At 36.3% G+C, this 22,514-nt stretch overlaps 1 protein-coding gene across 1 annotated transcript in view; it reads right to left on the bottom strand.

Moving 5' to 3' along the window:
- Positions 1-22,514, bottom strand: part of LOC113512125 (uncharacterized) — a 30,648-nt gene that overhangs the window by 1,182 nt on the left and 6,952 nt on the right. Inside the window, exons 6-17 of the mRNA XM_052893724.1 lie at positions 18,102-18,233; positions 16,998-17,895; positions 10,978-11,125; positions 9,960-10,252; positions 8,588-9,647; positions 7,912-8,405; positions 7,343-7,694; positions 5,267-5,493; positions 4,458-4,693; positions 1,579-1,752; positions 562-781; positions 33-218 (exon numbers count right to left, since the gene is read on the bottom strand). Of these exons, the coding sequence (XP_052749684.1) occupies positions 33-218; positions 562-781; positions 1,579-1,752; positions 4,458-4,693; positions 5,267-5,493; positions 7,343-7,694; positions 7,912-8,405; positions 8,588-9,647; positions 9,960-10,252; positions 10,978-11,125; positions 16,998-17,895; positions 18,102-18,233 (4,420 nt within the window). The remainder of the gene's footprint in view (positions 1-32; positions 219-561; positions 782-1,578; positions 1,753-4,457; positions 4,694-5,266; positions 5,494-7,342; positions 7,695-7,911; positions 8,406-8,587; positions 9,648-9,959; positions 10,253-10,977; positions 11,126-16,997; positions 17,896-18,101; positions 18,234-22,514) is intronic.

Raw genomic sequence — 22,514 nt, 5'->3', positions numbered from 1 at the left:
ATTATGAAAAATGGCTTCGAGCATTTTATTTTCCTGTACATTATTCACAAAGGAGGGTATCGACTTAGATATATTTATACGTATGCTGCCTAGCGAGGTGACTGGCGCGGGAGTCGCCTCGAGTTGCACGTTCCCGTCGATAGAGGACAGCACTGTTACGTGTGTGGTATCGACTGCGGTGGGGATGGTCTCCTCTGCTGTTATTATTGGCTCATCGTCTGTGGAAGAGGTTTAAAATTAGAGGACTATATATCATCACTTGGGTAATGTTGATGGAAATCTCTTGCAATGATAATTTATGAAACTGGATGAAACAAGACAGGTTTGCGTGTGTAAAAATTAACTTCTTGTCACATTAGCTATTTAGTTTAAATAACATCATATGTAGTATGCTACATGGACTGAAGTATGTTTAAAATAGTTTTCTTTCTTTTCATGAATCAACATCAATTCAGAATAACTGTTTGTATTGCACGGGAATCGAACCCGCAACAATAGCAAGGTGACGTAGCTTCGTTACAATAAGTGTGAGAGCTGTATAGTAAAGCAATAGCAACTGACCAGGGTCGATAGGTTCAATCTTGACGCGTACGTTGGCCATGTCGATGGCGGCGAGTGCGTCCCGCTGGCGGCGCTGCTCGACCGTCTCGTCGTCGGTGTCGGCGTCGTCCTCCACGTCCACCTGCTCCACCGGCTCGGCCTTGAACACTACGTCGTCCTCGTCGCCGTCGTCCTCCACCGGCTGGGGCGCAGCCACCGTCTCATCATCATCCTCCACAATCTGAAAACAATAAATGTACATGGTGAATTTTTTTGCCGTACGCAATATTAAGGATCTACCCTTGCTAGAGTTACAGGATATGGAGACATACCACTTTTTTTTCAGGCGTTAGATCGTTGCTGAACATAAGTCTTCTGCATAAGTAGTTGCTATGCTTGGCAGGAGGGTTGGCATATTGCAGTTAGGTTTTTAGAGATGTTTTAAGAGAAACACTGCTAGCCATCTCCTTCTTTTAGTAATTTCTTACAACAATCACAGAAGAAAGAAGTGACCTATTCTATGCCGGGACCACACACGCGGTGAACGCCTTAGTCCTTATGAACAGCAAGCATAAGGTATCACAGTATACTCTATTATATCTATGGAATCATATTTATGTTATTGCGTGTTATGTGTAGCTAACCACTTTCCAGCGATCAGTAATTAGTAATTCGTCAGCTTGTTTGACATTTTAAGTTGCATATAAAAAAGTTCCATAGATAATATTAGAAAAGAAATTTCATAAATAAAAAATTTAAAACAGACAATCTTGAGACTTTCATGTTAACAAGAGGACCATGTCTCGAGAGGCTCAATTTTCGTTTTGTTGTTTTTCAACCATTAGTTTTAATAAGTAATCCAAGTTGAGCAATGACATACATATAATATATTGTATTTCAATTGAAATGAAAATAATAAAACATATATATTTTTTTGTTTAGATATAAACAGATGTTAGACACAGTTTTGTATGTGATTCGTTCGAGTTACAATTTTTTCTTGGCAAGTAGGCAGACATTTACAGGTCATAAACTCACCTCTACGGGCTCAGTGTTCCTGTCGTCAGGTTCGACGACCTCTACAACAGACTCGTTGTCCGACTGCGACATTACATCGTCCACGTCCTTGATCTCGATGGCCTCTTCTAGCTTATCAACTTCTGTCACATCTTCCATCGACTCTTGGAGCGGCTCCGCTTTGGTTAACGATGCCTGTGCACAAAAACATTATATGTAAAGACATCCTCATTAATAATGGCCAAAGATAATGACAAATAACAAGTATGCGTATGATTGTTTAGTAGATAAAATACTTTTCAAGTATGCTGATTGATGTTATCTCAATTTAAACAAATTCAGAGTTATACCATTTTTAAATCGCAAATTACAAGAAACACTTCTGAAAAAATTTATATTTAATTGATTTTTTATTTATATTAGGTACTTATTAGATTGCTGGAGCTGCTGCTGTAGGCTACCAGCGGGATTACAGGTGGCGGATAGTGAATGACCATCAGATATGGTGGTTAGCTGCGAATATGCAGAATAAGCAGTCCCCGACCAAGCAACGACAGCGTTACCAGGATGTGGTGAAAAGCACGGAAGCCTTTCTAAAAAGCCATAAGTCTGATGACGGCGTTGTGGCATGGCGAAAAATACCGCCATCTAATAGGTCTTTTCCTAGCGTTAGGCAGTGGCAACGCTAGTACTGGCAGAGGGCCGAAGAAATTATTTCGGGAAGGGCCTATAACCAGATATCAGCAGACAGGTAACCCTGACTGGTGTACCACGGTGTGGAAGGCAAATGGGGAAAACACCACACAAATTTCCCTAACAAATGGAGCACACATTAAAGAAAAAAATAATAGAGCAAAGCTCTTGACAACGGGCTTCCACGATGTAACATGCCGTGGCGGTCCGAGTCCCGCAGGGGCAGAAACAAGGCTGAACCGGTCGTCATTATGCGAAATCCTTGCCAGATAAGCACATGGAATGTAAGAACATTATTGACTCCAGGAAAATTAGATGAAGTAATCCAGAAAATGGATAGATTAAATAAAGATATTTTAGGACTAAGTGAGGTTAGATGGGAAGGTAGTGGAGATTATTGGAAGGAAAATTATAGAGTAATATATACAGGAGGAGAAAATCAAGGTATAAATGTAACAGCAATAATTCTAAACAAGAAATGAGGTAAGTTAGTTGAAAATACAATACATTATAGTGATAGAATAACATCAATTGAAATACAAGTAGATTCAACTAGTTTAGTAATTGTACAGGTATATATGCCTACTAGTAGATATCCGGATGAAGAGACCGAAGAAATATACAATCACATTGATGATATAATAGATACAGTAAATAACAAAGATAGCTTCATTGTCATGGGTGATTTTAATGCAACAGTTGGGGAAGAAGCAGTCTAAAATATTATTGAAAGATTTGGACTTGGGATAAAAAATTGTAGAGAGATTGATACAATTTTGTAAAGAAAACGATATGTTTATAGCGAATACTTATTTTGAACAACCTAAAAGAAAATTATATACTTGGAAGATGCCGGGAGCCATAGGAAGGTAACATATCATATTTTATAATTCTGAAAAATGCTTGCTGTAACCAAATAACCTCTTGCAAGACATTTCCAGGAGCAGACGTTAATACGGATCACAACCTTTTAACAAATACACACAACTTTCTAGTTAAAAAACCTAAAAGAAAAAATATATGTAAGCAAATTGATCTCAGTAAACTTAAATCAGAAAGCAATTATAAAGTGCAATATAGTAATAAACTTAGAAATAAGATAGAGATATATAAAGATACGATTAATGGGAACAATGAAAATATTGACTACAAGTGGAATACAATAAAAAATGATATAAAATCTAGTACGGAAAGAGTATACATAAAGAAAAATTGTGCCGAGAAAGAAATGGCAGAAATAATAAACCTTATGCTTGACAGAAGAAAACTAAGAAATAAAAATGAAGAATAAGAATACAAAAGAATTACTAACAAGACAACTCTTAAGTGCAGAGAAAGAAAGCAACACGATATAGAAAAAACATGTAACAATACTGATGACAATATGAAGAAAGGCAAAATGGGCAAAGCATATAATATGATTGGGGAATTAGATAGAAAACCTAAGACAAAAAGAAATCATAAATATGGACTTAAAATTAATAGCAAGAAAACTAAAATAATGACAATAGCTAAAACTAAACATCGACAAAATAATACTATAAAAATTAACAATACTCAATTAGAACAAGTAAATACATTACAATATTTAGGCAGTTTAATCACAAGTGATTCCAGATGTACTCCAGATGTAGTCACGAGAATAGCTATGGCCAAACAAGCCTTCAATAACAAAAAAAAAACACCTTTTACAGGCTAAGATAACAAAAGATATTAGAAAGTGGCTTATCAAAACCTATATCTGGAGTATAGCTTTGTATTAATGTGAGACATGGACATTAACTCAAAAGGAAATGGATAAACTTAGAGCCTTTGAAATGTGGTGCTGGAGAAGAATGGAGAAAATTAGCTGGAGGGATCGAATTAGCAAAGAGGAGGTCCTGCTTAGGGTCAAGGAAAAGAGACAAATTATTAGAACTATTGAGGACAGAAGGGGAAGAATGTTGGGACACTTGATACGACACGACGAACTTATGAATATTAGAATAGAAGTAAGATAGAAGGAAGGAGCGGAAGAGGGAGACCGAGACATAGTTACATCAGGCAGATCAAGGAAGGAGTTGGTGTCGTGTCGTATCAAGAGGTGAAGAGACTCGCTGAAAATCATAGTAAGTGGCAAGAACTCCACCGACAAGAGTGCAGCTCTTAAATAGGATAGATAGACTTATGAGACATGATCAAATTAGGTATTGGTTTGAGAGGCCAACCTTGTAGTCGTCGAAGCACTGCGGGTGGTAGTTGCGGTCGTCGTGGCGCACTGAGTTCCTCAGATGCCACTCCTCCTTGTCCTCGTTGTAGAACTGCTGGAAGCGGTCGCCACAGACGGCGCAGTGCTGGTCATGCGGCGCGCCAGCCGCCACGCTGGGCGCCTCGGCCGCCGCCTCCGCCGCGCCTTCGCCCGCCGCCTCGCCCTCCGCCCCACCAGTCTCGAACCAGCTCTTTTCTAAATTATAAAGCAATATTATTTTAGCTAGCTAGTAGAGGGAGACTTTGTACAAAAGCTGTCTGCATAATACATAGTGCGTTTCTATCACAAAGCTGCTGCGCTTTCATGGCTGTGTTTCAGTTTGTAGAATGAGATATCACAGTGGAATTACAAGATATGAAGTTAATATCTTAGTTCTCAGAGGTGGCAATGCATATGTAGTACCATGAACGTCAGTATATTCTAAGATGTACTAATATTTTCTGTGGTACAAAATCCCTGCAAATAATTTCCAAAAAGACAGATTTAATTCAGGACGGACAAAGCGTTTGCTATACCCCTGCTGTTACCAAGCATCCATAGTAATTGCTCCAGATCGAACCGGAAAGTGCTCGTTTACCACCTCGGTGATATAAAAAAAATCAAGTAAGTAATAGACTATGAGCATATTATAAGTAATAGTCTAAAAATTGGTTGCATGACATTTGCCAACAAACTTGTATAAAGTGTAAACAAGTAGCAAAGGGTACAGTAGCGTGGAAGACGAAGAGTAAAGCCATGCGTGAAGAGAGACCGGAGGCGTCCTCTCACCTCTGTCCTCGAGGTCCTCGATCTCCTCGTAGTGCAGCCAGTCGCAGAGGTCGTAGTGCCAGTGGCGCGAATGCGCGCGACGAGCCGAGTCGCGGTCGCGGCGGTTCTGGCGGAAGTGCCAGTCGAGATGCTGCGAGTAGCGCACCGTGTGTTCGGGCGGGAAGCGTGCGCCGCAGCCCGAGCACTGCATGCCGCCGTACAGCCGCGCCACCAGCGCCTCCTGCTTCCTGCACGTGCCCACGCATATTAACACATTAACCTCATCATATTATGAACACAACAGATTGCGACCACGCTAACCGTGGATATGCGATCACACTTAAATGAGTCGACGGATTTCATTCAAATTTAGTGCAGTCAACGCTCTATATAAGCAACCTCTCAATAAGCAACATTGTTTATATTTTATTTATTCTACTCAGCTTAGTTAGTAAAAGAAATAAGGAAAAATATTTTCCAGACGGTAAGTATTTTTATACTCTTTTTTCCCCTATAAGCAACTTTTCTCAATAAGATTTTTTTATTGAAAGTGGTTCAAATGAGTTGCTAATATAGAGAGTTCACTGTATATAGTTATACTTGTACATATATTTTATAAACTTATGTATGCAGGCAAAACCGCAAAAAACAGTTCGGTTTTTTAAGTCAGCCGTTGCGTACATTTCATTGAGTATGGATGTGCAAGAACGCCGTCTATAAATCGCTTAGTATAATAGCAACAAATATATTGAAATGCAATAATTGTAATTAGTGAACTATTATCTTTTGTCCAAAATAAATGTGATGTTATGGACGAGAAAAATCTCATTCGTATTGTTACGATTTCACTTTCGAGTGAAGAGATCAGGGAAGCGAAGACTTTGTTTTTTGACTCAGTCAATACGAAGATACCAAAGATTATGCGGAAAAAGGACGGTAAAGAGAAACGGGATATTGAAGATATTATATCGCTATTGAAAGGAATAGGTCCCGAAAAAGTTCAAGAAATTTGCAAAAACTACCCCCCGTAAGTTTCACGTAAATGTAACCAAATTATTAAAAGATATACTCGTGTTGCAAATAGAGATTGGAACTGTAAAGGAAACCTGCGCTACAACAGAAGAATTACAAGTGATAAAGAATGAGTTGACAAATTTAAAATCAGACTCAATTGTGAATAACTTTGAACCCTCACAATATATAAAAACGAAGAGAGGGTGTGTAAATGTTATTGATAATTTTCATTACGACAATGGACTTATTGGATTGCTTCATATTTCTCAGGAAGAGAAAAATCTAAATATAAATAACGAGTGCAACATAAATATTCCATCAAAAACGCAATCTAATTGTTTGATAAATAGTACATTAGAAAACGTAAGTGCGAGGGTAGAAGATACAGCACATCGATGCAAACAAAAAAAGATGGCAGCGGACACGTCAATGCGGCCGGCGTGAACATAGCCAATAGTCATAACACAGTCTCCCATCCATTAGTAGTGGAAAAATCATTTGCTCATATTACTTCTGGCGGAAAATGGATTTCGGTGGACGTCACCCCCCACATTTCGGTCACCTCGTGAGCCAGTTTGAGATATTTTCTCGTTTTCTCAGTTTCGGCTTTCACGATTTTATTATTGTTAAGTCCTAACGTACCCCGAAAAAAATTCATTTAATACTTTTCCTATTTACGGAAACGAAAACTAATGGGTTCAATAATTTACAGAAAAGTTCAAAAATTTCTAATTTTGATTCAGCTAACGATTATTAACGACAGTAAGATGTATGTTAGAGCAAGATAGAGAAGATATTAGGTTTATAAACTAATATTAAGTACTAATATTAATTTTAAACAAATAATCGGGACTTGAAAACAGTAGTGGTGCAATACACGTGGAAATGTCTGCAATAAAAAAGCAGATGTACTATTTACCTTCAAAGGTTTTTTATCGCATTACATCCCGATTGTATATTTAAAATATGTGTAAACAACGCGAAAATTTAAAATTAATTAATAACATCAATTGCCAGACCCTAAAGCTAGGACACCTTGTATTATGGAAAACGAAAAAGTTGATTATATAAAATGTTACTTACACTTTCAAAGTTTCACTTCTCAGCAAATCAACTTTATGGATGACATTCTTATCCTCTTTTGGCTTCGGTTTGGCCTCTTCTTTCACCTCTTCCTTGGGTTCAGTTTTTAATTCGTTGTTGACCTGCACTATGCCACTGGCTACCAGTTTAGCAAACAAATCGTTCACGTTTATGTTGGCCAGGATTGGGAGTGTTGGGTTTGCCGGTTTCTCTTCGACCGATGGTTCCAATCCTGGTATTTTATCTGATTTCAAGAAGATCGGCTCGGCTAAACTGTACTCTGAAGCAGACGCAGGTGCCATTGTTGAAGGCATGACACTTGCCAACATGTCCAAACCTGAAAATGTACTTACTTTTATTAAATTAATAAACAATGCATTTCATCATCATTTCAGTGATTCATCATCCATGTTGAATACACATCACTTCCAAAAGCAATCTACAGTAATTACAATTCCAAAATAATTTAAAAAAAACCAACCTTGTGTATTACTGTCACTGTTCATTTCAGGGCTCGGTGTCTTCACAGGTCTCGGTACAAACACTTGATCAGTTTCCATGTGTATTACTGTCACTGTTCATTTCAGGGCTCGGTGTCTTCACAGGTCTCGGTACAAACACTTGATCAGTTTCCATGGCGGTTTGGTAGTTAAAGCCGACCGTCGGCTGCATGACCGGTTCCATTCTCGTGCCCTCCATATTTGCTATTTCTATGTGACCAGCCTTTATGTGACGAGGGAGTGCCGAAAATCTAATGAAGAACTTTTCATTACCTATCGATATCGGTTTAGGTAAATCGCCAAACTCCAGTTTGAACGGTTGCTCGTTTATTAGAACAGTTCTCAACGAATCCACGAAGCGTATCGTCAACACATGTCCATTGATGAGGAACTTTTGTACTTTAGCATCGAGGTAGACGGGACACCTCTGTGTGGCGTTCACGATGACATTGATTTTGCCAGCAACTAGATCTGTGCGTTTAGTCTTTCCGATATCAACTTGGGGAGGCGGCCCTTCTAATTGCACTAATCTAGGTTTCCCATCGATGATCGTGCCGATAGGTCCAGATGATTGGGATGAAACTTTAGTTTGTGGCGGGTTGTACGGTGGTGAAAATCAGCAGCAGGTATCAATCCGAACAATTCCTCAGAACACTCCCCATGATAAATTCGGTAGAAGATGCACAGAGACGCAACATCTCTGCGCAGTTTCAATGGGTCAAGTCGGACAGTAAGGCGTTGACTATGACCACCAAAAAAGCATTCGTACCATCTGCCATTTATATAAAGCTCCCTCGTCGGCGCCCCAAAACGAATGTCAAACACTTGATCGTCGATCTCCACTTGTTTGTAGCCTTCATTGAAAGATAATACTACGGAATCCTTATTATCGAACGTAACTCTTCTGCACCCGGGCAAGAATTTGATCTCTCTTGGATCATCCCAGTCCATCATGATGACAGCTGTTTCACCATAAAATCTAATCTCTCTCGGCACTCCATCGATTTGGATCGTTTTAACAGGATCTCGATCTATGTACTCTAAAATTCTAAAATCTGTAGGTGGGATGGTAATTCCTGGCGCGCCGAGAGGAGGTGGGGACACGGTCCTTTCGTACGGCTGGAGAGGGCTCTCTCCCTGGCACATGCCAGGTGTAGGTGTCGGTAAGGGCAACGGTAGCCGCGGGTCGAACGGTGGTCTCATCGCTCTCTTGTCGAATTTTCCTCTAAAGAACTGTTGTGCTGGACCCCGAAACCTTCGCGGTCCGTACTCTTCGACTCTCGGTCTGGGCTGCCCTCTCCACATGGGCGTGAATGGTGGGAACATCGGCATCGCCGGAGGCATTGGCAGTACATTAGAAGGCGGGGGACCATCGCATCCATCCATGGAGTTCATATTCATTCTCATATCCGAATCTTGACTGAGAAACTGTTGACTATCTGGTGGAGTATCTATGAAGACAGGGGTAATTCTCTCATCAATGTCTCCAAATTTATTTCGATCAGTCGGCGATGACTTGGGACTAGCAACTTTAGTATTTTCATCTTTCGTATGCGCCTTGAGTTTCCTTTTTGATACCTCTAATGACTCCCGCTGTTTTGCTTCTTTCAATTTGAGTTTCTCGTTCAGTTGCAATACTTGATACATTAAAGCATTATATTGACTTTTGTCCAGTTGACCATCACTGAACTGTTCTTTAGCTTGGTGCATGATAATGGATATTGATTTTTTATGATCCTCTGTGTTATCGGTTCTCAAATCTATATCTTCGGAACTGAGAGTACGACGTCTCTCCTTTTCAACACCTGATGATAAAATGATAATTATTAAATGCACAAAAAAAAAAATATTTTGTAATCACATTGTTACAATTTACAAAAACTATTCCTTGACAGCCACATCAGACCTGCACAGGATTTTCATACATTTTGCAATTCCAATACAATTTTTATTATGTAAAGAATAATTATCGCTCTTAAAACATCTCTAATAGCCTAATTGCGGTTGCCAACCCGCCTGCCAAATGTGACAACTACTGGCAACCTCCCCTTATGGGGAAAGATTATGTTCAACAGTGAGCAATTATTGGCTGAAACATTGAAAGAACAATTACTTACTTGGTGATTTACTGAAGAGCAATGGTCTTCCCAACCTGTCTTTTCCTTTAGTAGCTTCCGCCAGCTTAGCTTTCGCAATATCCAACTTGGAAGGTGTTTTCTTTATGTCTTCATTATTTTCTTTGACTTCATTCCAGTCTTTTTGTTTTGGTGAATTTTGAGGCGAGGGTACAACATCCTCGTCCATTTTACTAACCGATTTAGGTGAATCATTAATTGACGGGGGTGGTGGGGCGTTTATTTCTTCTACTTGGGGCAACTGACGGAGGTCTACGTCTTCGTTACCGAACAGTCTAAAAATAACAGTTTAGTTAGTTAGTTTATTAACACTAAAATTATAAGCAATTGCAAATTAAAACAGCTACTTCAATCGTGCTTATGAAATTATTATTTAACCAATATGAAAGAGAATATATATATATATAATACCTATCAATATAATATACATCTTTTATTATTGATGTGATTTTAGCTTACAACCTTTAAAACTTATAGAAAACATCAAATACTGATAAGTAATTCTAACTCTCAGCATTTGGGATCATTAAACTTTACATTTAATTCATTACAATAAATAAAATTCTTCCCGCGTTTTACCACCACTGAGAAAATCTAGCTTCATGACTTCAACTGAATAAAAAGTTACTTACGCCAGTTATTGTAAATTGTACATACGAAGCAAATAGCCGTTTATTCGTGACTTTAAAAACTATAAATACTATATAGACGTGACTTGCTTAGTTTTAATAAAATTTAAACATAGAACAAACGTGAAGTTTTAAATAGGAAGTTTAAATGAAAAAATAAACTACAAAATTATGAAACAAAACTAGAAATAAAAGTACATATACGAGTATGAATAGGTGTAAAAAATTCGGAATTTTTTTTACAGGTAAAGCGGATTTCGAGTTAATACAATTCGGATAAATAGGACTTTACTTGATTCTGTTACCCAATAACAAGGTGGTTTCTTTGTGAAAATATACATAGATAAATTAATACGTAACAGAATACTCACATGTCAAACTTGTCGTGTTTAGTTCTTTTAGCTTTCACATCGGGCAACTCGGTCGATGACCGCTTCTGGCTGACCGCAGCTGGTTTAACATCCACTGAGTGCAACACCCGAAGGTCCACATCCTTAGTCTCGTCAATTTCAGGAACACCTGAAAATGGGACTTTATTTTTATATAATCTTATGTCTACATTGCAATATCAGACGTATGCTGTAACCTTTTACCTTGACCCGTTTGTTGGGATCATTTCACATGTCAACACACTTACCCATGATCCAATGACATTAATAATACATTCTACCGTCCACATAAGTTACATTATCAATCCTTTACTTGGTGCGAACACTCACAATGTAGTTGCGTTTAACCCAGAATGATAAGGGAAGTATCTACTGTTACTAATTCTATAACTATTTTCTCCAATCTTAAAGCACAGAGTTCGGTACAGTCATATTAATCAAATTTTTAGGGGATTCCTGCAAGACTTATATAATAAAAAAAAAAATTGGTTATTAAATTAGATATTTAAGTAACAACTGACTGAATCACCTCTTCCACTTTTAAATCGATTAAACAATTTGTAAATGTACACAAATAATTATTGGACTTATTTATCTCTGATTCAATGTATTGCGCTAATTTCCCTAAAATTGTTTCTATTTTCCATTTCTATAATCAAATATCTGATTTATACTATTTATTGAATGAAATTAAAGAAATATAAATTGTTATACTCTGAAGGTATATAGTTGAGGAAACAATGTCAGCCACAGCCACGCGTGGATCGAATGTTAGCACGTGAACTGAACCCGTGCTCGTTATGTTCGGATTACTTGCAACAACCCTTACGATATTTCTAATGGGAAACATCTTTATGCCTCACGTGCTTATATTACTTGATAACTAAGACAATTTAAATTTATTATCGGGACTTAACAATGCAGTTTTGAAAATAAATTCAAATAGCAATAAAATGTACGCTTTCAAATATTGCATCAGACGTATTAATACAATATTCTAGAAGACCCGACCTAAATTTAATATTAATCAGTTAACACCCTAGCCATATGTACTTGTAGTCATATATATTTTATAATGTAAGCATAATTACCGAATATCTATCTACCAGTTAGACATCTGTTTTTCTATATTCAGCACAATTATTAAACAATCTTGGCACATCTCTTTATCGAATTCAGTGGATTCAAAATTTACAATTTCAAATTGGCTGTTAGTTTATTTATAAAGTATACATTGGGATCGATTCTCATTTCTCTAAATATATCTCTTAACGTAATGTTATAAATTGATAATTTCACGAGATTAGTATTTTATGACCTATTTATTATATGCCGAGAGCGACCCTTTCCTTTCCCGTAAGAAGCTTCTAAAGGAGGGCGAGAGATGGGCAGCAGCGTACCTTTTAAAACGTCTTCAAAGCCTAACTGCGGTTGCCAATCCGCCTGCCAAGCGTGTCAACGGGTAGTTGACACGCACTCTTTAACAGCTACATTAGACCTGCATAGGATTTGACGCCTGCCAAGCGTGTCAACTACCCGCAGTGGACAGTTAAACTATAAACATATACTATTTTATGAACTATCACAAACTAAATTTATATAACAATTTTTTGACTAAATCTAGTAAAATAATTTAAATTTAGAGAAATGACACTTTAGAATCGACTTTACTGTTTTCACAAAAAAATATGCCAAGTTATTTCTTAATTATAACAATTAAAGAAAAACAGACCATTAGTATCTACGAATAGTATATACAAATGTAAAAAAAAAACATTTGTGTAGTTAAATTAATAATAAAAATATGCATATATTTGCACTGACAAGGAAATCAACAAATCAAATATAACCGTTTCATATTCAGTCTAATTATGAAAAAAAAAACCACAGGTTACAGTCACACCCCCTTACAATACAGCGCCATCAAGGGGTTTGATGACTTCAAATATGTCACATTAATGATGCAGGAGGCTCAAGATCATACTTTGGCAAAATATGAAGGAGAGATTCAAAAACAGACGATGTAAAAAATAAATTAATAATGTAAATCACTGAAGCATGTTACACTTATTAATAAGACATTCATTGTCACTATACAGTATTCGATAGTTTTTGAAATAATATCCTAGATAAAATAATATACTACATAATTAACGTAAGATATCACAATTTGACGAAGAATGGTTTTTAAAAAAATCTTCAAATACGGTATTCGTCTAGCCGTCATTGATACAAGTCGAATACTATATTCTTACCACATGAATACGTAATAACTTCTAAACTCAAACAGGAAAAGCTTCGTAACATACAGTGGAATGGAAATTAAGGTGATAATAAAAATTATCAAGTTTATGTGTGTTGACAATGTTTTACAGTAAACACTTTTCCTATCTACATAACATTTCCGTTATTAAATATCTTATCTAATTATTAAATATCTAATTATATCAAAAATTAATTAATATTAGAATTGCAACGTATATCTAATCTTTACTGATAGAAAGTAACCCAATGAAAATAAGAAAATTAAGTTTGGAAAAATTACGGAAAATTTAAGTTCTAAATTCAAGAACTTGGCAAACTTGGCAAATACACTGCCAACCGATGTTATAAAGTAAAAGTATTAACTGTGGCTTGACAATATGAATAGTACAATGAATATTGCAGAATATTACAGAGATTGTTAGTAATGGAACTGTCAGACGCCACTGCTAGCAATTATATCCTGTCAGATCGACCTCCAGACAGTCATTCTGGAAACTATTGTAGTTAACTTATGCGATGAGCCAACTGACCTGTGCCTTCATCCTCATCGTTTCATCCACCACTGGTGCCCCTGTATTGTGTATCGTTAGCAAAGACGGGTACAACATTCCATCTTTCTCCAATTAAAAAAAAAACACTTTCCTGTCCCTGTACTGTGAGACATTTTTAGTGGCACACATATCAACTGCGGACTCTTAGAATCTGTTTTTTTTATAGGGTAAAAATGGAACTCGGCCTATGTCATAGGTACATGCTGGCGGGGCACCAGTGAGAAATGATAGGGGAGGATAAAAGCAGGTCATTCACGAACTGAATCAAGTGACCAACTCAATAAAAATTAACCACAATGGTTTACAGAAGTAAAGAATGGAGGTTGACCTAATTGGATATATTACTAGCAATGAGACTATTAGACCCCATTACTGACCAATCCAATGACCCCCTTGAGTTTCGTTTAGAACCACAAAACTTCATGAAAAAATACTTTTTCGTTAATTTTTCAAAAGTACTGACCGTCTCCCCCTTTTATAATACACTAATAAATATGTATAAATACATAAAAGGAAAGTATAGAAAATTAAAAAATTACAAATTAACGAGAAAAAAGAATTCAAATTGATATCCAGGTGAAGGAGAGAGTTAAAATGCATTCGCAAGTTATCCAAGTACGATGTATATCTGTTTTTTTTTTCTATATCTAACACATTTAGTATAGAAAAAAACAAATTGAGGGTAGCGCACGTGGATTACGAATCTCTGATATTATTTTATTAAAGTCACAGGAAACAAGGCGAGGACTTTTAGTATAACTCTAAAACTATAAATGTATGTATTCAAAAGAATACACATGTAGTTTGTTTAAACTATTATAAGTAAACTTCAATCGACAATAAACATCTCAATCAAAACATAAATTTTAATTGACATGTTATGTAATTTAACCCTTTAAACGATAATATTTTTTTCGTGCAGAAAAACACGTAGACTCCAAGGTATCGCCTTTAAGTGTACTTTTACTCTCCAATTTCGACGGTTTTGGCCGTCCTAGTGTCACCTAACTCGCTTTTCTTCTAAAACCGTCCTTGTTACAAGTTGGAAACAGCTCCAAATATGCAGTTGAGATGTCACTACAGTAGCCTTTCTTACACTATCTTTAAACTTCATTGTAACTGCATTCTTTTCCCACTTTGTAGTTAAGTAGACACAGCCTACGAATATATCTTCTTCGTTGTACTTAAAGAAACTAATAGATTCCAAGACAATATTTTTTTGCAATTTTGCTGTCTATACGTTTGTTCCGGCTTCTCGTAAATACAAATTGTATGCAATTTTCACTGTTATATATTTTTTCTCAAACATGCTTGGAAATGTGAGCATTATTTTGACAACCTTCTTCGAAATAAATCAAAATTGCCGTACTGGCCAGATACATGCGGGCAGCGGCCGGCAAAAGTTGTATGAAAATCCATATCTGTCGTGTTTTGAGGCCAGATAAATTACTATGTAAATTCATATATGTCCTGTAATTTAAAAATGGATTGACCTTTTACTTCGAAACATGGCTACCAAGGAGGTAACTAATAAAATGTTTTATTAAAATTTCGAACGGGCTTACAAATAGAAAGCTGTTTATTGAAAAAAAAAACGAAGCAACATTATGGCGCGTGAAAAATTGTTATTGTTCGTTATTAGTCATTGAAAGTAAAAAGTAAAATTGTGTTTTTGATTTCCGCGCATTGTTTGAGAAAAGTACTATACAAGCCTTGGCCACAATTAGGCATTGATGAACTCACATATGTATGCCTCGGCTACGCCTCGGCCCACATTTGCACGTTCGTCCATCAATGTCTCAGTTGTTGGCCGCTGCAGTAATGTACTATTAAATGTCTAACTTATAAACTAGTGTGTTTTATCTTCATATGCTATCTAGAAGTACTCCTTTTCATTAGTTTTCCTAGTTTTGAAATCTACACGCATGAAGTTATGGACAGAGCTAATCTTAAATACGATAGCAAAGCTAATCTATTATGTACGTACATATGTATATCTGAAAATAAAGTTATTTAAAGCAAATATTTCTAATAAAATTATATATAATAATTTTTATAAAAAATAAATTATAAATTTAAAAAATAATCTAAGTATACTTACTGAGAATTTTATCTGTATTGAAACTAAATAAACTAACTAAATTATATCCAACTCTCAGGACGTTTCTAAATAAAAAAAAATAGATTTTTGGATAATAAATGAGCATTTTATATAGTAAATAGTATTCCCCAGTTGGAGCGTTACATTAAGAACTGCTTCCAAGATGTACAAAATACTACGTTCCTAAACAAGTTTTCTTTATCCTCAAATAAATTAATTTTCACAAAAATTACCCTCCCAATTTTAATAATAATAATAATATATTTAACAAAATTGATGTTAGAAATAATCATGGATTTGCCGGTCAAGATTTTTTACAGATATTACGTTAGGGAAGAGACACAGAGAAGAGACAGAGAAGTACACTACCCTGGGCATATAATATAGTCGAAAATCTAACCAAGTAGGACCTTGCAGGTAAAAGTATGTTGCAGCATTTTCCTGACCTCTGGAGACTTCTTGAGGCGGTGTTGGTCCAAGAATCTGAAGCGTCGACTTTTACAATCCACTCAAGTGATGTCTTTAAAGCTCTTAGCATTTTATATTCAGTATTGATATATACTAGATATTCTTTGACTGAGTACTAAACACCGATCTCTCAGAAACGAATTGTTATTTTTAAAACTCGGCTTACGAGAAGTTGCAAGCACCACAGGTACATAAAGTTATGTTAATGAAAATCAGAAACAATCTGACACCAAATTAAAGAAACCCTTCAGTAATATACCGTGCAAAGGAAAAGTGCTTATAGAGTAGTACTGTAATTAACATAAGACTGCAAATTAGACAAACTCTGTGACTGTGCCAAGATACTTAAGTTAACTACAACCTATAAAATAACTTATTTACTTTTTGTGATTTGCGGAACTTAGCAATAAAGGGTTATATAATATGCCGACGTAAAACAAGTTAATATGAATACTCCAAGAGTTGCAAAATATTTTATTTTCACACAAGTGTAAACTCAATACTTCCGGCTCTCTCTTATAATCTAATATCACAGATCATAGAAAATACCAAAGACTAACTTTGTATTTTCTATCGGCCCTAACCTCGCATTCTGTTAACATTGAATGATATCTTACTTGATGAATCATTTTCAGTGCCGGTCTTATCCTGCTCGGTCTCGGTGGGTAATTTCTCGGGGCTCTCAGACTTCTCCTTGTTCCTTCTCATGTACCGTTCCTTGTGGTAATTTTTGAGCTCCTTGAACGCGATCGTTTCGGGCTCCGGCGGTTTCTCCGCCTCGTCGTCGGCGCGAGGCTCTTTCTTTCTCCGCGCCTCCTTGCTCCGCGACTTCTTCTCCGGCGAGGACTCGCTCGAGCCACTCTTGCCGCCGGCTTCCTCCCGCTTTTGTTTTCTCTCTGCGCGCAACTCTTTCCGTTTCTTATTTGGAACCGGCGAGTCCTTGGCTGCCTCCTCGCCCCTATTTATTTTGGGGATGGGCGGAAGCTTGTTGATTTTTTTGGGATCAGGCAGCTTCCCAAAGTAGTCGCCGATCGCGTTCTCGGTAGCGTCAGTCTTTTCCTGGGGTTTCTTGTCGACGTCGTTCCGGCGCTCGTCGCGTTTCCGCTCGCTGGCGTCGTCCGCCTTCTTGGGGCGGGGGTCATCGCGGGGCCGCGCTTTGTCTTTCCGCGGGCGGTCGTCGCGGTTCTCGAGGCGCGGGTCGCGGCGGCGCGGATCGCGGGGGCGTTGCGGCGCCTCGTCGGGCCGAACGTCTATCGTGATCACGTTTTTACGCTTAGTTACACGTTCAAGAGGTTTAATGTCGAATACGTTAGGCGCAATCGGCACTTGAGGCACTGCAGGCATGAGCGGCATCACAGAAGCCACCACAGGCGCCGCAGCAGGCACGGCAGCAGGCGCGGCGGGCCCGGTTGGCGCGGACGCCGCGGCGGTTCGCAGTCGCGCCAGTCGCGGGTCCCTGCGGGCGGCCGCTAGTGCACCACTCACTGGCGCTATGCGTCCAAGCTTATTCACAGGCTGAAACAAATATCATATTGAAACATTCGTCCAGTGCATATAGCGACGAGTCTGTTAACATAAAATAGCTGAAAAATATATGTATTATACCTACGTTTAAATACAAATTCAGGGTCTAATCGCAGAAAAATTGAAAATATAGTTCACTAATTACCGTAGCAAGTAATTGATTTCAAAATTTACAGATACAAGTATCAGATACTAACCGGCCCGAGTCGTTGCTTAACCGGGATGTTGGCCACATCCGGCACATTCGCCATCGGAGGCGCTACAACCGGGTTCACCTTAGCGACCGGCATCGTCGACGGCACAGTGGGCGGTGTTATCACACTTGTAATCTGCGAACAATAAAAAAAAAACTATGACATTCAGAGCGTTATATGATGTACATAGGGCTGGTCATGGACAAGGTTTACCAATTACCATCAAGTGGACCGTCAATTTGTTTGCGATTCCAAGTGTCTTAAAAAATCTAAATATTTTCATAGTAACCACAAATTTATTATTGTTACACCGCCACCTAAAAATATCTGGAAATTTAAGAGACTTAATTTTTATGAAATAATATCACACGTCTTTATAATTAAATAGAATGGCATAGGTTCTCTTACAATTTATTAAACATTAAAAAAAAATAAGGAAGTAAGTGATATAAACTTCATCAATCAAGTGTACGGTCTACAAAGAACTATACATTTTACTATACATATACATTCCTAAGTTAACTTTCATAACATAGAAATAGTGTTTAATTAAATGAAATGAAATTTATTTGCCAGAAACATTGTAGATAAGATGTTGCATTTGTCAAGTTTACAAGATGTCCATTGTGTTTCGCCACATCAAATGTCATGCAAATATTAGCCATTGAATTTACATACAGATAGGTTATTAGATATAGGTAATTTACATATTTAATTTTTAATTGCTTAGTACATTATACAATACACAAAAATCACTACTATCTACTAGTGGTACCTAATGCACACTTTTGGTCATCAATTCTGAGTAATCAATAAAGCTATTATAAAATAAATAAAAATGATAGAAACGTTATATGTCAGAAAATTTAATTACAATTTAAGTTTCAACGCTAAATTAAGTCGCAACAAGACATAATATTATTATGTATTTACAAAAATTTATTGTATTATTAATTTTCTACCAGAGGGAAATTTTGTACAAAAGTCGTTTGCTTGGGCAACTCTGTCTCATTCATGTTTCTACCTTGAAGCAACTGTTTGTATGGGTGTGTTTCGGTTAGAATGGTGGCATATGGCAGTGAATTTACAGGGTACAGAGGAATAACAGCCCTCAGGAATGGCAACGCATGAGGGGTATCATGGGCGAATCAGTGTACTCTGTTATGTCCATGGTACTGCTCTACTGTCTGGTCTATTATTATAAAAAAAAAATCTTACTAATACAGAATTTCCCCACAATACAAGTCCGTACCTCAATACTGATCTCATATAACCGTGGTAAGCAGTAAGAACTGTAGTTTCATTGGCTTCTCTTTTGAACCTTTTTAGAGCATACACAAAACTATTTATACGCTTTCCTACATCATTTGTATGTCCTAACTACAATTTTGATCCAATGTAAAGCCCAAAAACTTTACTTCCTTAGATTTTGTTATAATTTCATTATCGCATTTTGTAATAAAGTCTATTAGCTTCATGAAATAGTTCAAGAATTGCATATACTTAGTCTTAGATATATTGACACTTAAATCATTGTATTGCAACCAATTGACTATGTCTCTTATTGTGTTCTTTATAGTAATTTCATAGTCAGATTTTATTCTTTCATTTTCATGAATAATAACTGATAAATCGTCAGCAAATAAAACAAATTGATGTTTAGTTATGTCTGGCAAGTCATTTATATAATATATAGAATGAAAAATAGAGGTCCCAATGTACTTCCTTGTAGGACTCCCAATAGTTTGCAATGATAGATTTAAAAGACTTGTTTATGTTTGTATCATCAAATTGATTTATTAATACGCATTGTTTTCTGTTTGAGATGAAGCTTGATATCCATTATTTATATTTTGATATCCATTATTGTCAATTTACGAATAATATGCAGATAATGTTGTCAATTTTTTTTTTTTTTGGAATCCATTTTGTTCATTTTTATTTATATTAAATTTATGAATAAAATTATTCAGTTTAATATTGTTTTTATTTTATTTTATTTAAAAGGTATACACAACAGGTTACAGTCAATAACATTATAAACATATATATAATAGTTTGAACTAGATTGAGACCCAGACAGGTGTACACACACCACGGTTAAAACAGTTGACAAACTATGTTAAATTACAAATTATATAAAGAAAGCATATAAATGTAGTAAATAACAATGAAACACATGCAAATAATAAAAATATATAAAAATATGGTCATGTCAAAGAGACTTGATAGCTGATTGTAAAATGTTTTTGAAGTCATTCAGACGTGAGTTGAAGATATCAATTTGAGGACATTTAGCGGAAATTTCATTAAAAGTACGACACATACGGATGAGCAGGTTATAATACGATATGCATCAATCTTTCAAATACCTTTGAAAATACTAAGTTTAATGTAATAGGTTTATAATTGTTTAATTTGGTTTTGTCATCTTTTTTATGTAATGGAATTACTATTGAATGTTTCAATCGATTTGGAAATATAGCTAGCGTGAAAGACAAGTTCACAATATACATTAACACTGTGGCAATCTCGTTTGCAAACTCTTTTTAATATGCGAGTTGAGATATCATCAAAACCCACAGACCTTGTATTTTTCAAAGATTTTATAATTTTAATGACTTCTTCATTACAAGGTTATATAAATATTGATGAATTCAGGTTTTAAATATTTTTTTGCTGGCAATTAGCTTTTACAGTATTTTTTGTGTAAGATATAAAATAATTGTTTAATGCATTTGCAATATTTTGAGGATCATTTATTTTTTTATTCTCAACCTCGATACATTCAATTTCTTGTTCACTTATATTTCTCCTTTTTTATTTATGGCATCCCAAGTGGCCTTGCACTTGTTTCTTGACTTATTAATAATATTATTATTATACATTCTTTTTGAGTAAGTAATGCATTTATTTAGAATTTTTGTATATTTAAAATAGCATATTTAAATAAGATTTAGTTTTACTTGTATTTTGTTTATATGCATTATATCTAAGTTTTCGTTTATGTGCGCATGATAGTTTTAGTTTTTGGTGATCCACTTAGCTTTATAACTTTTTTTCTCTAATTTTGATTTTTTTTTTATTGGAAAACAGAAATTATACAGAGAACAAAATATGTCATGAAATAATTTAAACTCTATATATAATTTTCCGGCCGATTCTGACACTTTAAACTTCTTCGGAGGAGTTGTGCCTTTTTTTTTGCCAGTGCATCGACTATATCTTCGACTCAGGTTCATAGTGGTGAACCCAAGTTTCATCTCCAGTAACAATCCGGGCCACAACTTCTTTCCTACTCTCTCCACAGAGCTCCAAAAACTGGCGAGAACACTCGACGCGCTAATTTTTTGAAGTGTCGTATTATTTTATTGTAGTGGAGTAGTGCAGGTGTATCAGGACCAAGAACGGTCCTGACGGTCTATGGGGGAGGCCTATGTTCAGCAGTGGACAGATAATGGCTAAAATGATGAAATAGTAGTATTTTTTTAGTTCTGGGTCGCGTAAATGACAAATCGATCCGTCCTCGCTATTGGATACGGGCGACGGGTCAACTAGTAATATGGGAGATGGCCTCAAAAATGCTAACTTATATTGTAGTAACTTTTACCCGCGACGTCATCTTCGTGACCTAGATATGTTCACTGACCGGGATAAAAAGTGGCCTATGGCCTTCTCCGTCAATTTTCAATTTCAATTCAATTTATTCACAACAATATTACATTGTGTTGAATATTTGTTTTATACAAAACAAGAAGATATCATAAAACAACTTTACAATAAAACAAAAAGTATGAAGTAACAAAACAACCAATAATAATTGTTCAAAAATACAAAATTAAACAAATGTCATTAGTAAGGCATAGTACATAATTAAAATTGCGTGTTCACTCTATGTTTGAAGGATTCGAGATCCAATATATTAAAATTCATCAATATATAGTACGTGTAAACATAGAATACGGTTAATATATAAGTAGATAGATATAGGTCGACATAGTATTGTGGTAACAGACTTTAGTTTTATGTGTATAAATTAATCTACATGCGTCATCTACTCGTCTCCCCGATTATGTCCTACATCTGTAACAGTCACGTTCACAAGGCTATCTATCTATTCATTTAAGAGCTGCGCTCTTGTCGGTAGAGCTCTTGCCACTCACTACGATTTTCAGCGAGTCTCTTCACCTCTTGATACGACACGACACCAACTCCTTCCTTGATCTGCCTGATGTAACTATGTCTCGGTCTCCCTCTCCCCCTTCTTCCTTCTATGTTACCTTCTATTATAATGTTCATAAGTTCGTCGTGTCGTATCAAGTGTCCTAACATTTTTTCCCCTTCTGTCCTCAAGTAGCTGTTGAAAATAAAATAGAAATGGAAAGTGCATATCGAGACGAGTAGATCAAATGAGTT

The sequence above is a fragment of the Galleria mellonella genome, unplaced genomic scaffold (assembly GCF_026898425.1).
Source record: "Galleria mellonella isolate WM207_F2 unplaced genomic scaffold, CSIRO_AGI_GalMel_v1 utg184, whole genome shotgun sequence".
Lineage (NCBI taxonomy): Eukaryota > Metazoa > Arthropoda > Insecta > Lepidoptera > Pyralidae > Galleria > Galleria mellonella.
The sequence above is the reverse complement of the archived record's forward strand: the minus strand, read 5'-3'. Positions and strand labels throughout refer to the sequence as shown.